Raw genomic sequence first — 23,010 nt, 5'->3', positions numbered from 1 at the left:
ATGGTGTACCAACGCTGGGCCAGTGACTTCACATTGCAACTATGGACCAGATGCGCGTTGCAGGGCGCAAAGTGCTTTTGTTCAAGAAACGAAACACACACATTCTGCCCAAACAACAAGCCCCCTTGCCTCATGCCTACAAAGTTGGCAGATACGGCCTTCCACACATAGCACATCAACTCACTCCCTATCGTCAAGTTCTCCGCTATCGTGCTTGCTCTAGAAAATAACAAGAAGTTCAGCAAAAAAAAAAAAGATCGTGCATTTGATCGAATAACTGTTGAGAGTGGTGTCTGCCATGGAGCGGGGGAATACTTGGCTAGAGACATATCCTAGGTTGACTGCGCCGTAGTACAAGATGGGCAGGGTGTCCTTAGTTTGCGTCCTGTAAAGCCGTCCTTAGTTTGTGTCCGGTTAGCGAGACTGTTATGCGGACCGACAGGATATCGTGTTGGATGGTAAATTGCATCCGGACCGTCGAAATTGATGCAGATGGTTCAGGCGTCGTCTGTTGGAAATGCCCTAAATGTTTCAAAAATGCACAAACGATGGACGCACGAAGGAAAATGTCTCACCATACGCCCTGCGCAACAGGGTACGACAGGAGCAGTAGAAGTTGCCTCCCGGAAGCAGAATAGTTAACGAATTAAACGGCAGCATTTGCGGCATGTGAGAGACGTGCGCGAAGGGTGGAAGGAATCTCCCTTTATGGAGCCTGCCAACCAGCCAGCCACATACGCAGCCGCCCGGGGCGATGGACTCGACACAACGGTCAAAGCGGTCTCCGCCCTGACCAGGACCCGCGCCCCCTGCTTTGCTTTCTTTTGGCCGGACGCGGCTCGTACCCACACACTGACGTGTGGGCCCGGACCCACCCGTCAGCGGCCCAACGGCAGGGGGCCGTACGTCAGGGGATCCGGCTCCCTTTTGGCCTCCCTCTGGGTCGAGTTCGACCGAACCACTTGTCCGCACGCACCCCGTCGGCCAGTGCCCGTCCATCGCGTCGTGTCGGTGTCGGTCGGTTTCACATCGATCGCAGCCTCTTTCTTTTTCTACTCCTATTTTGTTACCCCGGACTCCACGCAGCGCATGCGTACGTGCGTCGTACGTGGCCAGGAACCCACGTACGCACGTGAGAGGGCACGCGACGGTCCAAGTCGTACCACAAAGGGTGGTTGCCTGTATCGTGTACGTACCTGTACACGTCGCCGTCAGGGGGATGCTGTTGGATACGAGAAACTAACTGGTCACGGCCCCCACGCCTCCTCCGACCTCTCCTCTCCCACCTGCGCCTGCGTGCATGATTGCTACGTACGCGCACGCGGTTAACCGGGGAGGGAAAAACAAGAGTGGGTGAGAATGCGCGCCAGCCAAGTGGTCAAGCCATTCATCCTCCAATAATTATAACTGCAAATCATTTGACAGCAGCTGCTCTGGTCGGTCAGTCAGTCTCCGGAAGAGAAGAGAAACAACTAGTCGTTATTTACCAGGTGTGATGATCCAAGCCCATACGTTTTTAAAGTAAAAAAAAATATTGACGAGAGCGTATCCTGACTGTCTGGCGATGGTGAAGAGCATGTGAACATGGCACAAAGCATGTAGGCGTCGCTGCGGGCTGGGCGCGGACAGCCTCATGCGCGCCATGTGAACCCTGCGACTGCGAGCGCAACGGCAGCAGCAGGTTCGGAGAAGATCCGTCCGTCGACCCGCCGGTGTCGCGTCGCCACGGGAATTTACAAATCCGGCCGGCAGGGCACGACAGCGCTTCGCTCTGCCGGAGCCTGGTGCCACTGGGAGGAACACACCTGCATGATCCATGGAGAATATATGATCTTTGCCGCGGCTGGCGCTCCATGCGGAATCGATCCGGTGCTCGATCGGCTGACAGGTTCTCTGATACTCAGATATTGGAGTCGTGTCTCTTCCACTGGGGTACGTTTAACGGCCGGCAGAGGCAGACACATGGCACCCCGCCCATGCATACATGCTTCAGATGGACGAGACGGCGGAGACCGGGCTGTAAAAAGAAACATTTGCGCCACTACGGCATGTCTCCGTCCAGAATGTGCAAGCAAAAGCAACAGGGAAACCAAGCAGTCGGTCTTCCTACGGGTTCTACTTCTACGACCCAGCAGTGGCCGCGATTGGTTGACCGCGCCACTCACGTCCCCCCCTGCTGCTGCTGCTGCTGCGGCTGCGTCGGCGTCGCCACCCAGCCGGCCCGCCCGCGCGCGCCCTTTAAATCTGCCCCTCCCTCCCACTCCTCCCTCCATCCATCCCCACGACGCCCTTCACTCTCCCCCTTGTCTCTCTCCGCCGCTCCTGTTGCACCCTCCAGCAAGCCAAGAACTCACTCGCGCGCCGGTAACTATAGGCAGGTTGGTTGTTCTCCCTTGCAAGTTTCCTCCGCCGGCGCCGGCTTGCCGTCCACCAACCTGCCGAACTGCGTGGACACTTGGGGAGGGCTAGCTAATCGGGGTTGGCCGCGCAGCTTTCCTGAGGTATATATAAAGTTAGTCCGGGGAGGCAGCCATGGTGAGGGTGTCGGTGGTGTGCTGCCTCAAGCTGCTGCTGCTGCTCGCCCTGGGCGGGGTGACCATGCACGTGCCGGACGAGGGCGTGCTCGCGCCGCTGGGCCCGCTGCGGCTCGACGGCCACCTCAGCTTCCACGACCTGGCCACCGCGGCCCGGGACTTCGGCAACCGCTGCAGCCTGCTGCCGGCCGCCGTGCTGCACCCGGGCTCCGTGGCCGACGTCGCCGCCGCCGTGCGCCGCGTGTTCCAGCTGGGCGAGCGCTCGCCGCTCACCGTCGCTGCGCGCGGACACGGGCACTCGCTGCTGGGCCAGTCCCAGGCCGCCGGCGGGATCGTCGTCCGGATGGAGTCACTCGGGGGCAGCGCCATGATGCGGGTGGTGCAGAGCGGAGGCGCCGGGGTGCCTGCCTATGTCGACGCCCCCGGAGGCGCGCTCTGGATCAACGTGCTGCATGAGACGCTCAAGCACGGGCTGGCGCCCAAGTCGTGGACCGACTACCTCCATTTGACTGTCGGCGGCACCTTGTCGAATGCCGGGGTCAGCGGCCAGGCGTTCCGGCAAGGACCGCAGGTCAGCAATGTCAACCAGCTGGAGATTGTGACAGGTCTCATACAAACCCAGCCACACAAATTAATTAAGCACCAGGCATCATCATTAACTAGGAGTAGTCAGCAACAAATTAATCAGTAACTACATCTGTACCTGATCCATCGTCCCATGAACACCAAATGCAGGGAGAGGAGATGTCGTCACCTGCTCGCCCGAGGAGAACTCCGACCTCTTCTACGGCGCTCTCGGCGGCCTGGGCCAGTTCGGGATCATCACCAGAGCCAGGATCGCCCTCGAACCTGCACCAAAGATGGTACGTGAATACATGATCACACGAGCAAATCAATCATTTGTCACATTTCATTCAGTTGGACTGATCTCTTGGATACGATTGCAGGTGAGGTGGATCCGGGTCCTCTACTCGGACTTCGCGAGCTTCACCGAGGACCAGGAGGCGCTCATCTCGGCGGAGGAGACCTTCGACTACATCGAAGGGTTCGTGATCATCAACCGGACGGGCATCCTCAACAACTGGAGGACGTCGTTCAAGCCGCAGGACCCGGTGCAGGCGAGCCACTTCCAGTCGGACGGGAAGGTGCTCTACTGCCTTGAGATGACCAAGAACTTCGACCCTGATGAGGCTGACATCATGGAACAGGTGAGTTGATTAATCATTTTCTCGCCCCATGTACATACAAATGCAGATGTTGACGCCTTTGGCCCGCCCAGGTTGTGTGTGGTTTTCAATTAGTCTAATCTTTGTCTTTGTCTTTGCAGGAGGTTGGTGTGCTGCTGTCTCGGCTGAGATACATACAGTCAACCCTCTTCCACACCGACGTCACGTACCTCGAGTTCCTGGACAGGGTGCACTCCTCCGAGCTCAAGCTCAGGGCCCAGGGCCTCTGGGAGGTTCCACACCCATGGCTCAACCTCCTCATCCCGAGAAGCACCATCCACCGGTTCGCGCGGGAGGTCTTCGGCAAGATCCTGAAAGACAGCAACAATGGCCCCATACTCCTCTACCCAGTAAACAGATCAAAGTAAGCAAAGCAGTTCCATCAGAAACCTAATTTTTTTTACCACCTCTGTCCTCTGGTTGTACGTAGGTTTGATGGTAACGGATCAAGTGGTTAAATTGACACATTGTGGGGCGCAGGTGGGACAACAGGACGTCAGTGGTGATACCGGAAGAAGAAATCTTCTACCTGGTGGGGTTCCTGTCGTCGGCACCGTCCGCCTCAGGCCACGGCAGCGTCGAGCATGCGGTGAGCCTGAACGACAAGATCGTAGACTTCTGCGACAAGGCGGGCGTCGGGATGAAGCAGTACCTAGCGCCCTACACCACCCAGCAGCAGTGGAAAGCCCACTTCGGGGCGAGGTGGGAGACATTTGAGCGGAGGAAACACATGTATGATCCCCTAGCAATCCTAGCCCCAGGACAGAGAATATTTCCAAAGGCATCACTGCCCATGTCCTCTTGACAAACAGCACCCGCCATGTAAAGGACTTTGTAAAGCATATGGTGTACATAAATGTAGGTGACCCAAAAAATATCCCTTGTAAAGAGAAGATCTGCCGAAAAAGGCGGCCTGAAGAACACGCAGCATAGCAACTAGTAGTGGTGGGAGGTACCTCAACCAACACTTCAGAGTAGAGCAGCCTGACCTTTAACTCTGGAGGCAATCATGCGTTCCAGGATTATACTGGTTCGAGTAACGACACAAGCCCACCAGCTGTTGTTACAGCGTAGAGCAGAGTTGTGTAATAGCTAGCTAACCAGTGGAACTCATGTAGAATTGTTTGTGTTCATTCAGTCAATAATGGCAGAGAGTAACTTCAGGGTAGAACCTTCAGTCTCTTAAAACACTTGTCTCATCTCAGAACTACCTGCACAAGTTTTGTTAAGCAGGCTCTGTTAGTCTTTAGGAATCAAAATGATATGCTCTGAACTATGCATGCAATAGTAAAGTTTCTTGTCATTTAATCAACCACGCTTGTTACAAATAGTGAAGCTTTTGGAAGGAAATTCTCTTGATATGTGCATCCAACACTAACAGTTGATAGTCCGTAGGGTAAAATAGTGGTTCAACTTCTGCAGGGTATACGAATAATTGGTACCAAAGGAATGGGCAGGAACAAAAGTGTAAAGTTTTGGTGAGGAGGGAACAGAGAAAGAAATGCCCCAAAAGCTGAGCACACAGCAACGGATGCAATACACTCCTGCATTTTATACCAATGAATTGTGATCTACTGTTGTCCCTAATTATCTTCATAGGTAACAAAGGAGAAACAGCCCAAGACAAAAGTTCCTATTTATGAAGAAACAAAAAAACTTACTCTACATATTGATGGCTACTTGCAGTCTTTTCCACACCTTTTTTCTGATAAAGTCTTGGTACTGGCAACTAAGTTGCTGCGTATTAAAAGCTGCGGTGTCAGTTGGCGAGCAATATCATCTAAATAAGTGGAAATAATAGCTGTGATATAGCACATCAGACTGGGAAAATGAAAAATCCTACGAAGCTTCAGAGAACAGGGTCCGGCAGGGCAGCTATTGAAAGTGAAATCATGCCGGCGATGTGTAACACATCTCAGCTAAACATTTGTGATGGGTTTCAGTCAGCCTGACAAGAACTGGATAACGTCGGAGGGCAATGAAAAAACTCGTGCTGATCTAGTCCACAATGCAGACAAAGAAACGGGCATGATTGATGTCCAGATGTTATGTTACACAAAAACCTGTCTAAATCTACCTGTACCATTTTGGACTGAACCAGCACAAAGCTGTGAGGAAATAATGGCACACTCTGTTAGCTGCCACCAGAAGCGTCACCTATCAACGACTATCATACACCACATGTGGATTTCAGCAACATGAACATCACTGCTATGCTCGTCTAACGGACATCACTCCGGACCATATTAGAAGCATAGGCTCAAAGTATTACAGACTGAAACTAGTCCTTTGATCTGACAATACACAAGCATTCAATTCCAGCTTATCCAACGATCACTGGTTACGGACTGCAAAGAAACAAACACATGCGATGTATGTAGTACCAGTTAACTGAACACAAACAATTGTACATGAGTTCCGAGTATAACAGATTGACACTAATTCTCCTACATGAGTTCTGAGTATAACAGATACAAACTTCTCATTTGATCTGACAACACGCAAGCATTCAATTCCAGCCTATCCATCGATCACCGGTTACGGACTGCGAACAAATAAACACATGCAATATATGTAGTACCAGTTAACTGAACCCAAACAATTCTACATGAGTTCCGAGCAACATAACATACGGAAACTAAATTATACATGAGTTCTGAAGTACTATAACAGACTGAAACTAGTCATTTGATCTGACAATATACAATCATTCAATTCCAGCTTATCAATCGATGACTGGTGACGGACTGCGAAACAAACACTTGCAAGTGCAATGTACGAGTTGAAACAACAGTTGGTGAAATGTCATTCATGTCCAGGGACAGGCTGATTGAACACTAGGAGAGGATGCGGATGACGGGTCTAAGTGGCCTGAAAGTGCCGGCGATTGACCTCACTTCCACCGCTAGACAGTCTCTAATCAAAGCCTGTCCCCCTGTAAGATCAATCATTCATTCAGAGTTCAAGGATCAACAGAAACTGACAGCAATGGCGGCGAACCACACGACAGCCGAATCAGCGATACAATCGCTCCAAAATCGACCAGTGCTGGTATGCGCAGCCATGCAATCGTCAGGTAAAAATTGCAGAGTAGCTGACACCTGACAGCAACAGGGAGGATCAAAGCTGGACAGAAACAGAATTCGCCGCCGCGACCGCACAGCCCGACCGTCGTCCCAGAAGCAAAACCCGCCGGATCATTGCCCGTGCCAGAAACGAATTCCGCGCGACGGAAGCAGGGACGGGTGCTGGCCCGGCCGGAATCAATCCCTAGGCCTGCGGCCGCGGCGCACGCGCCACGGATCGGAGCGGTAATTAAGGGGAGCCTGAATCGGGGAGGGCGGGGAGGGAGAGTTCACGGTGCGATCGATCGACGGGGCGCCGGCGCCGGCGCCGAGGAGGGAGGGAGGGCGAGGCGGGCGTGCCGCGTTGCGCGGGGAGGTGGAGGCGAAGGCGGGCGAGAGAGAGAGAGAGGCGGCAATGGCGGACGCACGCCCGGGGCTGTGTGGATGGGCCTCGCGGCTTTCGCGGCGTGTGGTCCACCCGCGCGCACGTAGTAGTGGTGCTGCTGGTAGTAGGGTGGGCCGCTTCTTCTAGCGCTTGGAGTTTTTAGCAGGTTTCGGCTGTTGTTCGTTCATTAAAAATCGCTCTTGCCCTAATATTTTTTTAAATCGCTCGCCTTCACGAACAAGTCGTCGAAATCACTAGCTAAGGGTTACCCCTTGCGATGGTCATCTTATCTTCTTAGACGCTGATAAATGGCACACATCATGTGCATCACTTATCGCAATCTGGTTGTTTTCCTTTTTTTTTCATATATTCGTTTATTCAAAACGGTTTTCATTCTAAACCGTGCATTCAAATCCTGAACCATCTTCACCGTTAGATTTCTTGCATCAAACACTTTGAACCTATATCGCATGTTAAGAGGTTTTGATGAATTGTTTCTATGAAAAACTGGATAAATAAAACTAAAATGGATACAGAAAAAGGGAAAGAAAAAAATGGTTCACACAAAAACTTGAAAAAACGGATCCCGGAAGCACGGCCACGGTTTTTCACTTTTTTTTGGAACACAGGCTATGTTTTTTTTCCGGAGAAGCGGAGTTGTGGTTCTCGTGGAAGCAAAACTATGCTTCCATGTGAGACAAATATGTGCTTCTCATGGAAGCACAATTTTAATTACAAAAGAATATTCACACATGTTTTCTCCAAAATGTTGGAAAAACATGCCAATTGAAGCATCACGCCACTTCCTTCTCAGTTATGTGGATTCCCTTCGCTGCATCCAACAATTCCCTACAACCGATTTAATCAAAGGTAAAATGGTGCTTCCAACTGCTGGCTACAGTTCTTCAAGCATACACCCGCCAGTGCAGCATACCACCATTATCCAGTGGTCTCCTCCGTTGGCCGGACGTGTCAAGCTGAACGTGGACGGATCGGTCATCGAGACTGATGGTGGCTTGACGGGAGCCGGCATGATCCTTCGCGACAGCGACGGCAACATCGTCTTCTCTGCTTGCCGCTCCATATGACACTGCTCCGGACCTCTTCAAGTTGAGCTTTTGGCATGCCATGAGGGTTTAAACCTTGCTCTTCAGTGGTCTACTCTCCCAGTGGACATCGAGATGGATTGCATGGATGCAGTCAGGTTGATCAAGTCGCCCACTCTTGACAGATCACCTCATATGATGTTAGTTCAGAAAATTAAAAGGCTCTTTGGTGAAAGGGATAACTCTATTGCTCATGTAAGTAGGAACCAAAACGTTGTCAGTCATACCCTTGCTGGCTTCGGACGCTCGGAGGGCCGAACTGCAGTATGGTTGCGCTCTAGGCCTGCAGATGTTCCTCTGCTTTGTAGGAACAAACTCATCATGCGTTGAGTAATGAAATCCCTTTTAACCCCGCAAAAAAAACCCCTAAAAACGATCTAGAACCCCAGAAAGTTTACAAAAAGAAATTTAGAGGGAGTGCCCAAACAAATGGCGGCGACTGGACATACCCGTAGGTGTACTCTCAGACCACCAAAAATGACCTTTGGAGGTCCCCCCGACCCCCGTAGTGGTAACCTCCAATTAGTTTTTTTTTTGAGGATCGGTAACCCCTAATTAGTTGTTCTCACAAATTACATGCAGCATAGCACTCGCTAAACCACGCATGAGCAGGTCCGGCCCATTATAAACCAAAGATTCCAAGATGGGCCACGTCTTCTAGCGCATCGAGGAATGGTTTCGAGAAGGTCTAGGCTGAGGCTTGTTTTCATAACATTCCATATCTTTTTTTCACTACGTTTTTTGGATTTCTTTTCAACTTTTTCTTTTTTTGTTTTCCACCGGTCTTCTTTTTTTTCCACTCAAATTCACACATAAAATTCAAAGTTTCGAACACATTTCAAATTTTATGAATTTTCTAATAGTTGTGAACATTATTTGAATCGTGAACTTTTTTTGAATTTCTCGCACATTATTTGAAGTCCCGAATATTTTTTAATTTCTTGAATTGGTTTAAATTCGTGATTTTTTTGAATTCATGGTTTGTTTGAATTTAATTAATATGTTTCAAGTTCATGAATATTTTTTGAAACTATGAATTTTTTTCGAAATTCATGAATTTTTTTCATAGTTGTGAATAAAAATTTATACAGTTTTAATTCCATGAACTGTTTTAAAATCCAAATAAAAGGAATGCATAGACATTTTTTGAATCCGCAAATATTTTTTAATATGCGAACATTTTTGAATTCATGGAATTTTTAAAAGCAATTGTGAACTCTTTTCAAAATTTATTATGCTAAAGGAAAGCACCGCTAAAACAACATTGGAAAAACCTCAGAAAGTGAGCGGACAAATGATATAGGAACCGAGCGATGCGACAAAAAAAAGAGCGAGTGGTCTAGCAGTGACCGTCTCATTATGCACGAGAGCTATATCTCACTTGGCGCGAGATGGGGAGTTGCTCTCAGCTAAAGGAACAACTCTCTCGGTTACTAACTGGGTCGACCGGTTTCTCTTCTTCTATTTTTTTGCTTGCTGGCTCGCAACGAGCTATCACTTAACTGGGTGTCTCCTATTTTGCACGTAGGTCGCACGTTAGTTAGCTACCTAGTGCGTACCCTGAAATCACTAATTAAGGAGTACTCGTTGCAAGGAACACTCCACTTTCTCTGGTCGCGACAAGTGGCGCACATGCAGCGCGTCACTTGTCGCAATCTGGGAGTTTTCCCTTTTTTTGTAGATCCGTTTATTCAAAACGTTTTATCTCTTAAACCGTGCGTCCAAATTTTGAACCGTTTTCACCATTGGATTCCTCGCGTCGAGATCTTCAAAACTAGATCCCATGTTGATAAGTTTTGACGAACTTTTTTCCACGAAAAAAACGGACGAAAAAAACCGGGCGAAAAAACCGAACCGGGAGCACGGTTTTTTTCCCTTTCCGAAAGAGGCACGCCCCTGCCTCTTACGAAATCACAACCGTACCTCTCGTGGAAGCAAAACCATAACTTTCGTGGAAGGAAAAAAAATAGAAAACATGTTTTTTTTTCTGTTTCCGAGAGGCACGGCCGTGGTTCTCGCGAAAGCACAACCGTGCCTCTCGCGAAAGCAAAACCGTGACTCTCGCGAAATAAAAAAACAGAAAACGCGTATTTTTTTTCCCTTTCCGAGAGGCACGACCGTGACTTTCGCGTAAGCACAACCATGCCTCTCGCGGAAGCAAAACCGTGACTCTCACGAAAGAAAAAAAAACAGAAAACGCATTTTGTTTTTCCCTTTCCGAGAGGCACGGCCGTGACTCTCGCGAAAGCACAATCGTGCCTCTTGCGGAAGCAAAACCGTGACTCTCGCGAAAGAAAAAAAAACAGAAAACGCGTTTTTTTTCGTTTCTGGAAGGCACGGCCGTGACTCTCGCTAAAGCACAACCGTGCCTCTCGCGGAAAAAAACCGTGACTTTCGCGGGAAAAAAACGCGTTTTTTCGCGCAAAAAAAATCTCGAAATTTTTTTTGATCGAAAAACTAAGAAAGACCGGGGGAAAACCAAAACGTCGAAAAAAACTATTTAAAAAGCCGAAAACGCATGCGGAAAAATAAAAAAAATCCAAAGGGAGTGTCCAAAGCGCGACACGTGGCGAATGGCTGAGAGCGCGCCAAGTGGCGCTGATCGTTGCGAGGCTCGCGAAGGAGCGCTCGTTAACTAGTTGCTCCCGCGTACCCCCTCCAACATCTGATCCTCTTTTGGGCCGTCCCATTTCAGATTTCTTCCAGTCCCTTCGAGTTTTTCATTTTTTTTGTTCCAGTTTTATGTTTGGCCTTTGTTTCTTCTTCCAGATTTTTCTTTCCTTTTACTTCTTCATTTTTTTATTCGATGTTTCTTTTTCTTTTTCTTTTTTTCATTTTCTATTCTCCTCTGTTTAATCTTTTTTTCCTTTTCTTTTTCACGAACATCTTTCCAATTTGTGAACATATTTTGAGATCAACAATATTTTTCAACTTCTGAACATGTTTTGTAATTTGGAGAACAAATCAAATTCATGATTTTTTTTACAAATTGGCGAACATTTTCTGAATTCACGGTCCTTTTTTTTTTACAAATTTGCATTTTTTGTGAAATGAAGAACATTCTTTGGAAATTGGGGGATGATATTTGTAATTCCCAACAATTTTTTTAATGAATTTTTTAAATGCTTGGCATTATTTTAAATTCAGAAACATTTGAGGGTTGGTAATGTTTCAAGAGACATAGTGCAGACGTGGACGTTTACAACACAAAACTAATCCATATGAGCACTCCTGAGAGACTGAGGCAACATGTTTTCATAGTCTGTCATCATATGCAATGGGCACAGCGTTATATCTCAGGAAGAACAGCGCCAAAATATTTATAAGAAATATAGGAAATACGTGAGCACCTGTTCTAAGTTTAGAACTTAAATCTAGGTGCGTTGATTCCACCACAAAGAACAAAATCATCTAAGTTATGTTTTGGTCTATTCAGCTACTTGACGCAAGTTGGTGCACGCTAAGAGCATGTCTCTAACCGATCTCCTAAAAGGCGTTAGAGGAGGATAAATTGGGGTTTCCTCTTCTAACCGGCACCTATCCAAACCTCTGTCACTATTAGATGAGGAATTGTTTTTACTCCGGCGACAACCGAACACCTCCGCGGCCACCCCGTTGCCTCTGCTTGTTGCCCCACTCCGAAGACGGTCGCTGCTGCCGCCGGAGTCGAGGTCTATTGCTGTCGTCGCAACATAGAAATTCTAGACACAAGGAAACATGAGGTAAGATCATGCTTGTGTTCTCACCTCATAGAAATCTTGGTTATTGTTCCAAACAGCACCAAAGGCAGACATCTTCGTATTAAAAAATCAGTACCTCAAAATTCCAACCATTTTCCTTTGTTCCAAAGTGAAGAGAGAAAAAATGCAGCAGCAAACCAATTGCCAAACAATAAATACAGAAAACAAGAAATGCAACGGTCAAAACAATTGCCAAACAAGAAACGCAGCAGCAAACCAATTGCCAAACAAGACATAGGAGAAGATATTATTATTATTGAGCCAGAACGGGGAGACATCTCTGCACATGACCCGATTTCATATATATATTATATGAATTATAGATATCAAATAATGTCCCTTTTTACATTTGCACAGAGGGCCAAGCTGTATCACCATGTCTCTCTGATCCACCACTTCCCTATATGGAACCTCCTCCCCTTCCTCCTTGTTGTTGCTGTCTATTCGACGAATGTACCGCGGCCAGAAGCGCGGCCCCGGTACCAGGCCCATCCACCATCACACGCAGCGTCACCGTCTGCGCCACCTCCTCGCCCAGGATCTCCACCAGGGCTTCATCCAGGTACTCCTTGAACACCGGGTACTCCTGGTACAGGCTGCCCTCGATTGCCACCACCGTCTTCTTTGGTTGCTCTCTCATTCTTCCGCTCGAGGAGGCCGCGCTGGCGCTCCCGTCTCGGCCCAGCTTTTTCAGTATGCCCACGATGCCAGCAGCGGCGAGACGGGCAGCTCTGTGGGTCACGATGTCGCAGATTTTGACCACCAGCCTCCGAGTCTTCAGAGGGGCATTGGGGATCTGGAATGGGAACAATCAAAAGATGAGGAGAGAGTCGCATGCCTTGGAAAAATAGAGGATTGCTTTTAGAGCAGCTGCATGGGATTTATACACAAGGTGCAGCCGGGAAAAGCTTACCTTCAGGTGTTCTTGCAGTATCCTTCTGACTTCGCTCAGATCTTGTGAATCGTCCTCGCAAATTGCTGCCAGATATGGTGTGCTGGAACACAGAGGAAGATGAGATAAATGCTACTATTCGAAATTAAAATACTGAATTAAAAATGCAGCTTAATATCCAGAGTCTCGGTTAAGCGGATAAGCAACAATGTAACACAGGAGAAATATTCCATGAAATATTCAGCTAATTGTACGACAGACTATTGGGTCGAAATTGGTAATGGTAAGTGCTGACAAGCTACAAAACCAGGTAATCCTATAACGTTGATATGGAGAAATATTGAACTGATACTAAGCAAACATTTGATGCATGGTTTATAAGGCAGTAAAGCAACCTAAAGCGAGCACCACCCGCTCTGACGCTTAAGCGACGCCTATAAGAGACTAAAGCGGGCATATTTCTAAGGCGCTGCCACGGCGCCTTACCGCTTAAGCGTCTGAAGCAGGACAAGGATTTCATGTGTGGAAATACTACCTCAAAATAAAAGGGGTTGACAGACTTTCGGCACCATCACCAAAAATGTCTGATTCTTGGGCCATTCTTTGGAGTACCAGTCTTGCAATTTCCCCAAGGTAAATACCTGAGATCATTTTCTCAAAGCCCTGTATCACAGACAAGCAAGTTACATCGTATTAACAACACTACAAAGATGCAATAAGATTGAAATTTGCATAGCCTACTTACCTGATCATTGCGATTTTGTGTCTCGTCATCCAAAGAGATGTCATAAGCAGTTCTTGGCAAATGTGATGACCAGAAATTTCCCCATTCCATGTTAACTACCTGGTGCATAGAATACTTTGTTGTAAGAGACTTGTGTTTCAGTTTATACAATAAACTATAAGCCAATTACAGATAAAGCAGAAAAATAACATACCATTCCTCCAGAGTTTGTAAGAAGACCCTGACACTTGATAATTGCATCAGTGCGTTCGATATAGCAAGCGTTGGTGCCGGCCCCAATGATCACAGCAGCCACTGTATCCTTGTAATAATAATGCCCTAGAGCTAATGTCCCCACAGTATCATTGACCTAAGTACAAAATTAACATAAAAGATTAATCATTTAAATGTGTGACAATGTACAGATATTTTCAGAAATACAAGAAGCATAACGGAGACCGTGCTAATACATGTAGCTTTGAGAATGAAAATATATGGCAGCAATTTTTTTGCATAATTACTTTAATCCGATTAATATTTTGCCATGCTAAAATATAGAACTGTTAAAGGAAGGCATGGCATCGAGAAAAGAGATTTTTGGATTTTAAAATGCTTCATTTGCATTTGAAAGTGTGTCTACACAAAAATTAGATGTAATAGCACGGGTAGTGGCACACAATAATCATAAATACAGCAAGTCAGTTATCTGTGGTTCTCAGCTGAATGAAAGCACAAAAGTAACTAAGTATTAAGCCAACAAAAGTTGGTAAGACGTACCAGTGCAGTAACTCGCATATTTGATCCACACCTAGCAAGCGCCTCATCTAAGCACTGAGAGACATCTTTCCCAACCTGAGGATCCATGATTCACATGAGTTGGAAATGAACATTTCAAGAAGTAGACAAGTAAATATACACCAAAAGAAAACAACGTGTGATTCCGGAAGGATGAGAAATAAAGGGCTAATCATAGGTGTTGATACCAACAACCATTGGCATTGGAAATTTACATGTGTAAGTAAACCCCCATTTTCCATACAGAACATACAGATATTAACCAGAATAATTTCATAAACTACTCAATCTCATCAAGACCATTTTAACAACTTTATCATCCTATTATAATCACTAGAGACATTTACCAATATTACAACTTAAATGATGTAGGACTGGATGGATAACATGGAAAACAACATACAGGAAGGTATTATTCTGTGCGGGAAAAAAACTTACTGTGTCTCCAACTGAAAACCCCTTAGTCCACCTAATTAATGACCCTGAAGAAACTGAATTCTGTCTAACAGGGAAAGAAAATGTAAACCCAAGTGGCTTTTGGGCATCTTTTCCATCTTCTCTTTCAACAAAATTTTTGAGTGTCAAGGCAACAAAGTTGAATAAATCCTGCAGTTGAATTAATCCTCAGAGAAATGTACCAAATACACATCTTACAAACATAGATATAATACAGCAAGACAAGTACCTGACTTGTGCCCATCAACTCCTCAGAGATGGCATGAGTTTCAACCCTCTGATTAATAACGGTTGTAGATCCAGCATCAATTTCAACCCTCAAGACTCTAAAGTCTGTTCCTCCAAGATCAATGGCATAATATACACCTTCTTCATCCCTGTCAAAGTGCATTACCAAAGACAATTCAATATGACTGTTGGGTATGCAAAATGCATATGAGAAGGGGGCAGAAAAGCTATTGGCATTATGAATAATATCTCTCCATTGGTCATAGCATATTTTAATAAATGAACCATGGCATGGCAACTTCAAACAGAGTGGCTGCAAAGAGAAGTTCTATTTGACGGGAAATAATCCAATTGCTGAACCATTCAGAAAAATAATAATTAAAACATAGTTTGTAGCTGTGTTTGGTATATGAAGGATCACAGATGCGTTGGGTAAACAGAACTAGTATGCACCTTAACTCCAGTGAGTCACCACAAAATAAAAATCAATGAGAAAATGAACTTGTGTTTTAAATAAATTTTTGGACTTGGGTGACTTGCATATTTGGTCCTATAAGTTGCAATCAACCATCCATAACAACAGATTTTCTACAAGGCTAATCTTAAATAGATATGATGGCTCAAATAGTTTCGAGTCATGCATCAGTGCAGTAGCTACCAATGCATGCAGAATGCGCAGACTGGAGCTGTAGCCACTGGTGTGCCCAATTGTGACTTACTGAGAGAGAGGTGTTTGTGCAGCGCATGTTCTGCTGCTTTTCTGTTCTTCTCCTTTTATATTCATTAAAGGGAAATTGAACGTGATGTGCTTTACGCAACAAACCGATCATGCCGTGCCATCCCATGGACTAGGTCGTGCAGCTGGGCCACGTCGAGTGCTAGCTAAACGCACGAAAACGAAACACACAACAAAATTGTGTTGTCATGCATCAGAAAACAGAAAAAACGCTAACTGAAACAACCTAGCGTGTATGCTGCCATGGCAGAGAAAACAGCCTGGAGGGCCGCCATGGCTCAGTCATTCTGTTAACTGAATGAACCAATACGAATGAACTATTATCCCAACATCTAAGCACGCAGAGACACCTTCATAACAGATGAAACAACCTTCATGGCATATGTGCATCATGTGTTAGCTGCCAGCACACCTGCTTACTGCTCACCCTCTCTGTCGACTGTTGTTATCCCAGACTAATGTGTGTACACTACCACGGTAACAGTAGACTATTAGGCAAGATGCTACAGACATGCCAGATTTGCAAACCAATATTGTACCATAGTTAATTAGTTACTCTGTTTCCAGAGAGGAGATGAGAGGGGGTTAATGCACACTACAGTGATTAAGGCCTGAACTAACAAAATAGAAGAGGTTTTCCAGGTGTACAGTTGCTGTGTGGTCCAATGTGCAATTATACATAAAACATGAACATGCTTAAACAGGTCAACACACTGATACATGGTCACTAAAGAATAGTCAAAGAAAGAAAAAAAAATATAGATGTCCCACATTGATGTTTTAGATTGCTTCCCTATGAAGAAGTTTTATATATTTTCAAATGTTTTTTTTTGTTCTTTGTTGCTGCCTTATTTGGGGAAGGTTAGATGTGACATCCTTAGAAAACATCTAGATGTGAATTAGACAAACTGTTTTCAAATATGATTTTGGTCAAACATTAGTCAATACTATATTGCTTCACATTTCATAGGATACACATCTACCAAAGAAATACCTACTAAAAGGTTTTCCCTGTCAAGGGGTTTTATATATTCTCAAGTATATGATTTTGGTCAAACATTAATTAATACTACATCGCTTCAGATTTCATAGCACTCTACATCTAACAAAGAAATACCTACCAAGAAGTTTCCCTGTGAAAGAGTTTTTTTTTTTTTCATTTTCAAATATGACTTTGGTCAAATATTACTTCATACTATATTGCTTCCCATTTGATAAGACACTACATCGAGCGAAGAAATACCTACCAAAAAGCCACACTGGCAATGATCAAGAAACATCAAAGAACTAAAATCCAAATGTATGACAGAAACAAAAGTACAAAAGGCCAACCAAAACCAATGTGGATCTGTCTGCTGTGCAGTTATAGGTTCTACCAGCAGGCCAAGCTGTTGCAAGTGCAACAATCCAATAAGCCACCGATCGCAATTACGCCAAGACAAGAACAAGTTTGGTGAACAACTTAATGAACGACGGAGCTTGGTTTCTGCTTCGGCCTTCGCCGCACCACAATGCTTGGCTTCAAATCAGATGAACCCCAGCAGAACAGCACAGAGTTGGACCTTTCAACTCCATTGTGTCGTCTACAGTAGAACACAGAGGAAGGGGGGGAAATATAACAAAAAGGCTGTGATTCGACACACAATCGACAGGAGATATTCTCCCAACTAAGATGTGCGGCCTCCCAAGCAATGATTCTCATCTGACAGAGAGCGTCACCGGCCACATTGCGATTGTGGAATACAACCTGGCCTGTGAACCCAATGCCGGCCCGCCGGCCACTCTCAAGTGTTGGTAGATTCATGTACTAAAGATGCCCCTTTATGGCGGTCCGGGCAACAACCCCGCCCGCCATGAATGCAAGCTCAAAGCAACAGGGGGCAGTGCATGCCCCAGGCAGCAGCACAAGCGCCCACATGTCAAATTCTTGGCATCTGGCATATTAACTATTTTCGCCCCAGAGCAGCATCAACGCCACGGCATAAGCACAGCAGGCAGGCATCAAAACTATACAGATCCTTGGAAGGATGGCGATTGGAAACAGAGCTTGCAATCCAACGCAGAGACAAAGCAACAGATGGATGCCGCTCCAAGAAGTTGAAGTGGCAGCATTGTGGACTGACGGCGCAGTGGCGTGGAATTCAGAAGGCGGGTGGGCGGATGCGCGCGGCATTATGCGGAATCGAATAAAGAGCGGGCATTTCTTTTCTTTACGAACACAATAAACATCGGGGAAAAAGTAACGTCCCAGGTGCGTTTACTGTTGGGGGTGAATGAGCGCGTCGGAAAGGCGGACGGGGTTGCGACCCGGATACGTTCGGCATTCCACAACAGGGCCAGACATGGCCGCCGAGCAGGAACCTCTGAAGTGGTGTGTGCAGCGTTCAGACCGACGGCCATCCAACTTAGCTGGCAGTGGAAGACCCAACCAATGCATATCGCTCAGTCAGAACTCGACGGAGAAATCTCTGAAGTGGTGTGTGCGACCTCGCGGCGGCAGCACCTCGTCTCCCGGGAAAGAAAAGCGTGAACCACGGCGAAGGGGGGTGGCCACATTCGCATGCGGAAAAGCGGATTGGCGAGGCGAGATTGGAGGGCATGATCCAACCACCGGAGGGAGGGAGAAAGAAAGAAAGAAAGAAAGCGTTCGTTCAAACAGATAAAGATGGCAGGAACCAAACCAAAGGCTTTACATGTTTCCTTTTTCCGCTCCGCCGAAGAATCACACCGAGTTATTTTAAAACCAAAATAAAAGCAGGGACCAAGAAACCCGAGAAAAGCAGCGCGAGGAATCGCCAGGGAATCGCGAGGAAGGAAGCAGGCAAAGAAAAGGCGGCGGCGGCGCGAGGCCCGGCGGCCGGAGCAGCAGCAAGGGAGGGGAAGGAGGGGCCTTGGGGGCCGTACCCGTTGGGGAGCGCGTCGACGAAGGTGAGGAGCATCTTGAGCTTGCTGCCGCCGTCGGAGGCGAGCCCCGCGTGCATCTCGACGACCATGGCGTCCACCACCTGGCGCAGGCGCGCCGGCGGCGTGGCGCAGCCCTCCTCGAACTCCCGCAGCAGCGCCACCGCCCGCCGCCAGCGCGCCCTGGCCGCCACCCGCTGCGCCACCATCACCGCGGCGATCGCGCACGTCACCGCCGCGCAACCCGCCGCCACCCCGAACCCCGCCTTCCCCATCGCCCGCCGCCGCCCCCTCCGCCGATCACGCCGCCATCCAAACCCCTCTCCCCGCCTCCCTCCCCTACCAGCTGCTGCTCCCGCCCGGCCACCGGCCACGCCGGAGGGAATGGCGAGGGGGGAGGATGGAACAGAGCGGGCGGGCGGCGGGGTGGGGAGTAGTCCGGTCCGGTCGGGTCCGGTCCGTAGTGGGGTGGGGCAGCGAAGGGGAAAGGAGACGGGAGGCGAGAGAAGAAAATAGAAAATCAGGGGAGAAAGGAAAGCCAAGAGCGTGGCTGCGGCCTGCGTCCGCTTTTATTTATGCTGGGGGCGATCTTCCTATCCCGCCCTCGGCCTTCCCCCATATTGCCAACCGACCCTCCGTCCATGTGCGCTTCGGTTTCAATTTTTCGAAATCTTCTTTCTGCTGCCTCCCCTTCTTCGGCGGTTTGACCTGCCGCCTCGCTCCCTCCCATCCCCGGGCCGTCGGGCTTGGGTTTAAAATAAAGCTGCGGATTTATATATGGGTTTTTAGCCCCATCTCATGGCATGCATGGGTGGCGAAATTTTGTGACCATGGTTTTTCTTTCTATATATATATTTCATTTCCATGTATCATGTGATTCACTTACGTTAATTAACTTGCCTTTTGCATCACTTCCATATATCATGTGGTTTACTTATGTTACGTATCAGTTCCATGATTTACATACCATGCATGGCATCCTACATTCTTTATTGTTTTTTGGTAAGTTTAGATTGTTTTCCGTACGCGTTTGATCGTGAACCGCATCACATCCCATATTCTTTATTTTTTAGGTAGATTTATATTATTTCCTGTACGCATTTGAGCACTAAGATAAAGCCGCGGATTTGCGGCCCGGCCGGATGGCTTTTTTATTACCCCATCTCATCCCATGGGTTGCACATTTGTGACTATGGCTTTTCTTTCTTTTTCTTATCTTTGGAAATGCAATGGCTTGAGCACATCACTCTCAAATCTTTGTCTCAATTAACATGCGTGCTCGAAATAGCATGGTGCACCTCATCAGCTCTAGAGAATGGATGTAGACATGTGGGAACCCAAAAGCTTAAATCCTTTTCTTTAAAGTCAATCACCGAGGAGAGTTTCTCCACTTGAGAACATTGCTCCGGAAGAAAGAACTTGTTGTAACTTGTAGCGTTTGTTGGTTTTGTTGATGATTGATATCGATGTTACTTGTGTTATCCCGGCAAAAAAAGGGAGGCATTTGCCCATGAAAAGAATAAAGTTTTCATCTCTGTATGTTCCCTGGGAAAATGAATGAGAGCACAATCCAGCAACAAAACGGCCCTTTCCCTACCTTATTTACAGCCGTGCAATTGTACATTTCAATCTGGCGACTATTTTTTTTTTTTGAGGTTATCTGGCGACAAATTAAAACATACCGTTCTCATCTATAGCGATGTGTGGTGTTAAGTGGCTTTGTAATTTTGGTAGGCAAAGTGTTTGGGCACAAATATAAAAATAATCACTAAATTGGCTTGGCTTACGAATCTTTGAGATAATCACGAATAGTTGCCAAAAGCTAACGAATTTCAATCTTGCTGAAACAGTGTGTGCCTAAACAAAATGGTGTAGGCATTTGGAGATGCCAACCAAGGAGCCAAGTTTTAATATTCTTTTATTTAACGATGAGTATTTCTCCTATATTTGGGCCTACACGTGTTGTACTAGGTTATCTACAAAGACATCGGTTCTAATAAATCATTGGCATGTCAAATATGATAAAAAATATATAGTGTTTCTTCTATATTTGTGCAAAAGGTCAGGGTGTTTTGCATTTTATAAAATAATACAATGGCATTATTGATGAGAAAATCCTAAACAAAAACCTTACGCAAAACATTGATTTTTGTAAACAAAACAAAATTAAACTTAATATCGCACGCCAGCTACTGCCAACCCAAAAGAAAATCAATCTTAAAAAGGCAACAAAGCAACACCGCTCATTTGGCGATGACGTTGCATCCTTAACAATGCCAGCAAGCCATGAACCACGACAAAGCAACCTGGACGGCACATGACGCAACGACACAAAAATGGCAGCTGCAACAATTACTGGCCTTGCCAGCAAGCCATGAACCACAACAAGGCAACCTGGACGGCATATGACACAACGGCACAAAAGTGCCAGCTGCAATAATTACTAGCCCTGCCCGAAAAGGTGGCGTGACATCCTCGACAATGCCAGCAAGCCATGAACCACGACAAAGTAACCTGGACGGTACATGACACAACGACACAAAAGTGCCAGCTGCAACAATTACTGGCCTTGCCTGAGATGGTGGCGTTACATCCTCACCAATGCCAACAAGCCGTGAACCACAACAAACCAACCTGGACGGCACATGACACAATGACACATAAGTGCCAGCTGCAACAATTACTGGCCTTGCCCGAGAAGGTGGTGTTACATCCTCAGCAGTGCCAGGAAGCCATGAACCATGACAAAGCAACCTGGACGGTACATGACACAACGACACAAAAGTGCCAGCTACAACAATTACTGGCCTTGCCCGAGATGGTGGTGTTACATCCTCACCAATGCCAACAAGCCGTGAACCACGACAAACCAACCTGGACGGCACATGACACAGCGACACATAAGTGCCAGCTGCAACAATTACTTGCCTTGCCCGAGAAGGTGGCGTTACATCCTCACCAATGCCAGCAAGCCATGAACCACGACAAAGCAACCTAGACGGTACATGACACAACGACACAAAAGTGCCAGCTGCAACAATTACTGGCCTTGCCCGAGATGGTGGCGTTACATCCTCGCCAATGCCAGCAAGCCGTGAACCATGACAAACCAACCTGGACGACACATGACACAATGACACATAAGTGCCAGCTGCAACAATTGCTGGCCTTGCCCGAGAAGGTGGCATTACATCCTCACCAATGCCAGCAAGATGTGAACCATGACAAGGCTACGTGGACGGCACATGACACAATGACACAAAAAGTGCCAACTGTAAAAATTACTAGCCTTACCTGAGAAGGTGGCATTACATCCTCAGTAGTGCCAGCAAGCCATGAACCATGACAAAGCAACCTGGACGGCACATGACACAACGACACAACAATGCCAGCTGCAACAATACTGACCTTGCCTGAGAAGGTTGCGTTACATCCCTGCAATGCCAGCAAACCATGAAGCACAACAAAGAAACTTGGACGGCACATGACACAAGGACACAAAAGTGCCAGCTGCAACAATTATTGGCCTTGCCCGAGAAGGTGAAGTTACAGCCTCACCAATGCTAGCAAGCCATGAAGCATGATAAAACAACCTGGACGGCACATTACACAACAACACAAATGCCGGCTGCAAAAATTACTGGCCTTGCCCGAAAAGGTGGTGTTACATACTCAGCAATGCCAGCAAGCCATGAACCACGACAAAGTAACCTGGACGGCACATGACACAATGGCACAAAAGTGCCAGCTGCAATAATTATTGGCCTTGCCCGAGAAGGTGGAGTTACATCCTCACCAATGCTAGCAAGCCATGAACCATGACAAAGCAACCTAGACATCACATGACACAACGACACATAAGTTCCAGCTGCAACAATTACTGGCCTTGCCCGAGAAGGTGGCGTTACATCCTCACAAATGACAGCATGCCATGAACCACGACAAAACAACCTAGACGATACATGACACAATGACACAAAAGTGCCAGCCGCAACAATTACTGGCCTAAATCGGCGGATCTCGGGTAGGGGGTCCCGAGGTGTAGGTCTAGGAACAATGGTAATAGGGTACAAAGGGAGACGATGTTTTACCCAGGTTTGGGCCCTCTCGGAGAGGTAAAACCCTGTGTCCTGCTTTGATTGTATTGATGTGACGGGGTACATAGTACAAGGTGATCAATCTCGAGATCGTATGATTGTTTTCTAAACCCTAAGGTTGGTTA

The 23,010-nt window shown here is 47.0% G+C and overlaps 2 protein-coding genes and 1 pseudogene across 2 annotated transcripts; 1 reads left to right on the top strand and 2 right to left on the bottom strand.

Moving 5' to 3' along the window:
* Nucleotides 1-1,401: 1,401 nt before the first annotated feature.
* On the bottom strand, nucleotides 1,402-2,273 carry LOC123057226 (uncharacterized; annotated as a pseudogene).
* A 12-nt stretch (nucleotides 2,274-2,285) lies between these two features.
* Nucleotides 2,286-4,931, top strand: LOC123063416 (cytokinin dehydrogenase 4). The gene is made up of 5 exons (XM_044487183.1): nucleotides 2,286-3,139; nucleotides 3,270-3,397; nucleotides 3,482-3,742; nucleotides 3,862-4,124; nucleotides 4,241-4,931. The coding sequence occupies exons 1-5, from the start codon at nucleotides 2,533-2,535 to the stop codon at nucleotides 4,563-4,565; spliced, it is 1,584 nt and encodes a 527-aa protein (XP_044343118.1). The 5' UTR covers nucleotides 2,286-2,532; the 3' UTR covers nucleotides 4,566-4,931.
* A 7,406-nt stretch (nucleotides 4,932-12,337) lies between these two features.
* On the bottom strand, nucleotides 12,338-19,330 carry LOC123063415 (hexokinase-3). Its single transcript, XM_044487182.1, has 9 exons — nucleotides 18,792-19,330; nucleotides 15,153-15,300; nucleotides 14,906-15,073; nucleotides 14,450-14,524; nucleotides 13,887-14,042; nucleotides 13,694-13,792; nucleotides 13,484-13,611; nucleotides 12,970-13,051; nucleotides 12,338-12,852 (listed from the first exon to the last, which is right to left on the bottom strand). The coding sequence occupies exons 1-9, from the start codon at nucleotides 19,061-19,063 to the stop codon at nucleotides 12,457-12,459; spliced, it is 1,524 nt and encodes a 507-aa protein (XP_044343117.1). The 5' UTR covers nucleotides 19,064-19,330; the 3' UTR covers nucleotides 12,338-12,456.
* Nucleotides 19,331-23,010: the final 3,680 nt, after the last annotated feature.

This window comes from Triticum aestivum, chromosome 3A, assembly GCF_018294505.1.
Source record: "Triticum aestivum cultivar Chinese Spring chromosome 3A, IWGSC CS RefSeq v2.1, whole genome shotgun sequence".
Taxonomy (NCBI): Eukaryota; Viridiplantae; Streptophyta; class Magnoliopsida; order Poales; family Poaceae; genus Triticum; species Triticum aestivum.
The sequence above is the reverse complement of the archived record's forward strand: the minus strand, read 5'-3'. Positions and strand labels throughout refer to the sequence as shown.